The sequence below is a fragment of the Sinocyclocheilus anshuiensis genome, unplaced genomic scaffold (assembly GCF_001515605.1).
Source record: "Sinocyclocheilus anshuiensis isolate Anshui unplaced genomic scaffold, SAMN03320099.WGS_v1.1 scaffold210, whole genome shotgun sequence".
Classification (NCBI taxonomy): Eukaryota; Metazoa; Chordata; class Actinopteri; order Cypriniformes; family Cyprinidae; genus Sinocyclocheilus; species Sinocyclocheilus anshuiensis.
In genome coordinates, this window is record NW_015547666.1 from 1,117,454 (window position 1) to 1,124,295 (window position 6,842).

Here is a 6,842-nt window from a genome sequence, read left to right on the forward strand (position 1 = left end):
GCAACGCAACGCGTAAAAAGACAGTACAAGTCATTATAATCAGTAATTATATCCCCACTGGATGCAACAAATGCCTCGTTTGTAATGGGTTTTAATGTTTTTGTCTCGTCACTCCGGCCGGGACACGGCATCAACAGTATGGTGAGGGGCGTAACATTTCCATCTCACGCTTGAGGTATTCCAGCCCGGGGTCCGTCACATGTGGTTGCCGCTCATTCGTCGGATCCGCCGGGCGCGCCGTTCTCGACCCCACCGCCTCAGCTCACTCTAGCCCGGCCTCAGCTCACTCTATCCCGGCCTCAGCGGGATAGAGTGTTTTTGTCTCGTCGCAACAATGTTTTTGTCTCGTCGCTCCGGCCGGGACACGGCATCAACAGTATGGTGAGGGGCGTAACATTTCCGTCTCACGCTTGAGGTATTCGGCCAATCACAACGCACTGGATAGCTGGCCAATCAGAGCACACCTCGCTTTTTCAGACCAATGAGCTTTGTAAAAATCGACGCGTTTAAAAAAGGCGGGGCATAGAGGAGAAACAATAATGTACAGTATGTGGAAAATAATGTTTATTTTAACTTTAAACCGCATAAACACATTTCATTACACCAAATACACAAAATAATGTTCTTTTTAGCAGCAACATATGACCCCTTTAACACCATTAAACCATCACAGAAGTAGTTTGAATGACTTGTGCACTCTATTCCAAGTCTTCTACGAGGAACAAATCATAGCTATTATCCTCTGAAAACGTTCATCTTCACTCAGAGCTCTCTAGAAAAACAATGGAAAAGTAGTGCACTGGAATGGGAAAACGCATTCGGTGTGAACGGCCCCTTAACACAAATTCATTTTAAAAAGTTGTTATTTTCAGTCCTAAAAAAACAGACAGCCCCTACTTATCTGCTGCTCCTGATTCGACAGGAAATGTGTCATCAAGCTATTTAGATAGATCCACATTCTTGAGTGAACATCTTCAAAATGACAGCATCTCTGATTTTTGAGTTTGTATCAGACTCACCTCTGTGACTGCAAAGCTTCTTTTACCGCAGGGTACCACCTTATACCACTTATCATGCAGCATGTCCATAAATCCATCAGATTTGTACTGACTGACCAGCTCAGAGATATTTGAGGTGAGAGGAGAGTTCTGTTTGAGCCCAATACCATAGCCTGTGGACGGATGGGAAATAAATTTTTTTATCAGCATGTGCACAGTAGTTAATTCACTCCATAACTTAGAAACAATAACAAGTGAGAAGCATGCATTTACTAACCTTCAATCGCAAAAGGCTTTCCCACTGTCAGCGTCTTGCAGTCTGCATCAATAGACACTTCATAGTCTAAAAGTGCTTTGTCCATTATAAAAGCATCCAGCTTTTGGGGATCATCCCTGGAATGGCATCAGACAGTTTGCTATTATATAATGACATTTGCTGCATTCAGACATTCAGACATTCACAATATGAACTTAAAATTGGTTTTGATGTTTTGATATGTACACGCTTGCAGAAGGGAACACAGAAGGCCAATTTACTACTAGCAGTTACATTCTTGTTTATCCTATGCGATTCGAAATGTATGTTATCTTGCAAAAACACGTGCTGGATTGATTTAAAAAGAGAGACCTGGCTAACCTTCTTAGGAAAATATTGCAAATTTCATCTACTTCTGAAATCTATTCATTCTGCCCTGCTTGAAGGAATTATACACTGTGGCAATATTTTGGAGTATGTGGTCTGATTTGAGGACTGCATCAAATCATGTCCCGAAGGTTGTGGAAACTCAAAAGAGGAGTTTCAGACTTGCAACAGAGGATATGAAAGGAGGAAAACCTCTTCTAAATTTAGTTAAGTGTGGCCTGTCGAACACTCAAGTGACATCTGGAGAGTCTAGCTTATGTGCTTGTGCATTTCTACAATTATTAAAAAATAAGTATTAATAAAACTAAATTTTATTTTATTTTATTTTATTTTATTTTATTTTTTTATTTTATGATCACGTTGTCGTTGTTTTCCATGTCCTACATTTTCCATTCTGTCCATCCATCAATAAGCAACAGCAACAACTTTAGCTCACAAATCTTTTGGTTTAAGTGCCCTGCCCTTGTCATAACTACTTCCCTACATTACAACACAATCCTACTTTTCATTTTTATTTTAAGGGTTCAAGAGGTACGGCATAACAGAAATGACCTACTTGCTTCCCCAACATGGATTGTTATTTAAAAAAATTATATTTTTCAAATAAATGCAAAATATATTTATATTAAATATATAAATATATTTAAACATTTAAATGCCAAATTATATTACAAAATGGGCAATACAATTAATTGAGTAAATGCAAAATCTATATTTTTTTAATATATTTTGGACAAACTGAAAATGATTGAAAATAAATGATTAAATATATTTATGAAAATATATTTAAACATCTGACATTTCGCATTTAAAAATATATATGATTTTTAATATATGTATTGCTTGATATTTAGAATGTATACTTCGCAATGAAGGAATATATGTTTTGCGTGTATTGTCAGACATTCCAGCAATGCAGTTAGTAATAAGGAATATTTTTTACATGTAAAATGTGGGCTTTGCAGCCATGCACCCAGATCATTCAATCAGTAGGAATGTGTGTTTTCAACACAGTCTAAACATTAGTCAAGTCAATTCATTCCCAGTCTTATACAGTGAAACCACATGGATTTGCACGACACTGCAAGAAGGCCAAAGCCATCTAAGAAGGACATGGTAGAGGGCATCCAGTAAATTAGTGCAGCTTCAATGATCGATGCCACTTTGCAATAACGATTACGACTTACTTAAGAAGATCTATCCCATCAGGGGTTGCAGGGACATTATATCGTCTCATGTATTCATGCATCTCTGGGAAGCTTTTTTTCACATAGTCCTCAGCGCTGCTCTCCCGAACAGTTCCGAAGCGGAAACCTTGTGATGGATGGTGGAGCTTGAAAAGCAAGAGGATCGGTTTCATCAACCAGGAAGTATATTTGTAACCTCTTAAGCCTGCCAGTCTTTGACATAATTTGAAAATGATAAGCGTAAGTTGCTCTTACCTTGGGATCATGAATACCTGAGAGTTCCTCGTAGGTTTTCTCACCAACCATGACAGCGGCGAGATTAGCCGTGTATGTGGAAAGACAGAACAAACAGAAAATGGCCCAGAGGTTCATGAGGAATCTGCCGGTCCAACACTTTGGCGGCTTAATGGAGGCAGTCCTGCCGAATAAGATTGCGTAGCAAACATTTAGCGCAGAGGAGAAAGAAAAGACACGGTCCCTGTTCCTTCCCTTCGGAGTCATGCCGAATGGGCTTTTCCACTCGTACAAGGTCAGGAACACGGCCGTCACGTGTAAAGACACAAATATTCCCAGCCACATACTCCAGTGCAGGGGCCACATGAAGGCGCCGATGGGAGCGGCCGTATCCCTAGTCCTGACGAGGATTCCCAGACTGGTGGAGAAGAAGGGGCTGGTGAAGTCGATGACCTGACTGCGTGCTGAGTTGATGCTAAAGGAAGTGACAGCCAGATGTGCCGCTCCGCTCATGAGGTCCCCGACCAGCCCCGTCCAGCGACCATTCTTGTAAGCTCCATATTTCCCATCTCCCACGATGTAGAGGTCAAAGTCAAAGCCCATGTCCTCCGCCAGCTTCTCCAAAAGATCAATGCAATATCCATAACAACATTTTTTAAACTCCATGGGGACGCTGTCGTTGGCACCTTGCAAACCCTTAAAAAGGCTTTCCAATAAGGCTGTGTCATTTGTTAGGGGCTCAAGGCACAGCTGACCAGCAGGGCACAGGCCTTCTTCATCAACGTTTCGGGTGAAGACAAATGGATGTTCTACCAGGGTGACGACGCGCAAGTGTAGACGCGAGGAATGCCTCCAGTCCACTCCTGTCTGAGACTGTCTCTTATTAGGCCAAACTCCATAATCCATAACCACTCTGCCTTGCTTCCAGCTGCCGAGGCGCGTCCACATTGGCTTGCCTATTGGGTCATGCTGGAGATTCCAGATGAAGTGATGGCTTTCAGAGATGATGGTTGATTCCTCCTGAACATTGACGTAGCCGCTTAGGCCGTCAAAAGACGTGCTGGCCATGTATCTAAAAAAATATAAGAAAATCATATATCATTGATTAATAATCATATATCCATAGAAATTCATCCAATCTAATTCTGACAAATGCAACGTCAAAGCAAAACGAACCTGATTTACTTTTACAACAAAATGTGTCTGATCTAAAGGTCCGTTCACACCGAGGATGATAACTATAAAGTTTAAATAATCGTTCAAATTCTTTGAGAATAGTGAATTCCTCACTACAGCTTTAACAATATGACACAGACGACACAATATCATTCACATTCAGAATGTTTTTTTTTTCTCCAGCTGATGAACAACCAATCAGAATCCATCCAACTTTAAAGAGCTCAAGCATTTAAAGCGGCAGACGACAAAACTGCAGCACACATAATACACTCAAAAATGCTGGGTTAAAAACAACCTAGCGCTGGGTGAAAAAAGGACAAACCCAGCGAATGGGTTAAATGTTTTATTTTTCGTTTTATTTAACTCAACTATTGCTTAAAAATGACTATATTTCTTGCTTAAAATTAACCCAAAATAGGTTGGAAATTAACATTTATTCATATGTTCAATAAATGGACATTTCTTAATAAACTGAATAAATAATAAATGTATATATATTTTAAATGGCTTATTAATAAATGTTCACCTTTTGATTATTGCTGATGCCTCTAGAAATTATGTGTCTAATTTTTTATTTAAAACCTATTCTGGGCTCATTTTCAGCCAGCCATAAAGTAATTCTTAAACAATAGTTGATATAAATAAAACTACAAGTCGCTGTATTTGTCTATATTTTACCCAACACTGAGTTATATTTTTTAGAGTGTAATCAGAATGCTATTGTGTATTGGCGTGAACGCTAATATAGTTATCATTATAGCTATTAATCTTGGTATGAACGGACCTTTACTTTGAACTATTCATCAGTGCACATTTCTCTAAAACAACAGACTTGGAGTATTTAAATGAATTTATGTACTTTTTTGTTTGTTTTTATGACACCCTTATTGTTTTGTGCCCCATAAATACTATTCTAATTGCAAAAGATAAACTAGGCTGTATCGTATGATATACTTATAACATACTGCCACTTAAATGGCTCCAGTTGACGATGTTACTTTTACTACTAGCATTAATCAGTGCACATTTTTCTAAAACAACAGACTTGGAGTATTTAAATGAATTTATGTACTTTTTTTGTTTGTTTTTATGACACCCTTATTGTTTTGTGCCCCATAAATACTATTCTAATTGCAAAAGATAAACTAGGCCGTATCGTATGATATACTTATAACATACTGCCACTTAAATGGCTCCAGTTGACGATGTTACTTTTACTACTAGCATTTATATGCAGATTAACCGCTTTAAATTATTATTAACTTGGAAATCTAAAGGCTCATATTAGCTTCCCTAACACTGATTATTTTTACTTGATATTCTATTGCATTTGAAAATATGTAGCATTACAGAAGTTAAATATGTGAATGCCTTGTCATTTTATCTTTAATGCTTCAATCTCACAGTAAACCCACTTCCCGGTGGGTAAAATGTGCTATTTAGCTACTTGACTGACCTTTCAGTTTAGGGAATATTATCACCGTCTTATTACCGTACTATCTTCAATTTAGTTTTGTCTTTTTTTTTTTCTGCAGTGGTGTAGCTAACGGTAACTCTTTTAAATCAGTAATGATAGGAGTGCTGAGCATGTGAAATTCAAGCCCTGAGGTAGTTTGCTTGGAAGTTGGCGGAGTTGTTTCCTGACAGTGCAGTGTTGGAGAAAACGCTCTTGATATGCTGTCTCTCTGAGCGTGTTTGCAACCAGGCTAATGTCATGTCTTACTGCTTTTCATAGCACTAACCACAGCCTTTTCTTGCTCACTATGAGAATGTTTTGTTTGCTTTTTGCTCAATTCTGTTGACATATTCAGAAAAAAAACCCTCTCGACCGTGGATGAAGAGGATAATCCTTATAGAATATGCAGACGTGCAATATTCAAATCCCAGATTATCAGAAGTCACTATATAATTCTTCACTATATAATTCTCACTCTTTTTTTTTTTTTTTTTAACATGTAATTCATGTTCAGTAATGTCTCTGGGTATTTTACATCATGTGAAAACGAACCTTCCTGAAAGGCTGGTGGAAATTGCAAGAATAGCTCAGTTCCTGCCTTGTCCATTTTAAATTAAATGGAATTGAATGACTTTTTTGGAACATTTTACCTACTCAGCAAGTATTTGTGCCACACAAGTAGCACTCCTTAAAGGGATAGTTCACCCAAAAATGAAAATGTGATGTTTATCTGCTTACCCCCAGGGCATCCAAGATGTAGGTGACTTTGTTTCTTCAGTAGAACACAAACAGAGATTTTTAACTCCAGCCGTTGCAGTCTATCAGTCGTATAATGCATGGCAATGGTAACAAAATATATGAGAGTAAAAAAAACATGCACAGACAAATCCAAATTAAACCCTGCGGCTCGTGACGACACACTGATGTCCTAAGACACGAAACGATCAGTTTGTGCGAGAAACCGAACAGTATTTATATCATTTTTTACCTCTAATACACCACTATGTCCAACTGTCTTTGGGCGCGCGCACGGCATCCGGTGCGTAGGGTGTGTACGGTCTCTGGCGTAGTTTACGCGAGCGCCGGAAGTGATCTCTCGCGCGTATACGTCACTCATTGTTTACACAGTGCAGTTATTGTAGGTA

At 38.7% G+C, this 6,842-nt stretch overlaps 1 protein-coding gene across 1 annotated transcript in view; it reads right to left on the bottom strand.

Annotated features, from left to right (window-relative positions):
- Window positions 1-6,842, bottom strand: part of LOC107702562 (glutamate receptor ionotropic, NMDA 3A-like) — a 15,589-nt gene that overhangs the window by 2,746 nt on the left and 6,001 nt on the right. The window contains exons 3-6 of the mRNA XM_016504919.1: window positions 3,084-4,134; window positions 2,829-2,974; window positions 1,276-1,391; window positions 1,020-1,171 (exon numbers count right to left, since the gene is read on the bottom strand). Coding sequence (XP_016360405.1) covers window positions 1,020-1,171; window positions 1,276-1,391; window positions 2,829-2,974; window positions 3,084-4,134 — 1,465 coding nt within the window. The remainder of the gene's footprint in view (window positions 1-1,019; window positions 1,172-1,275; window positions 1,392-2,828; window positions 2,975-3,083; window positions 4,135-6,842) is intronic.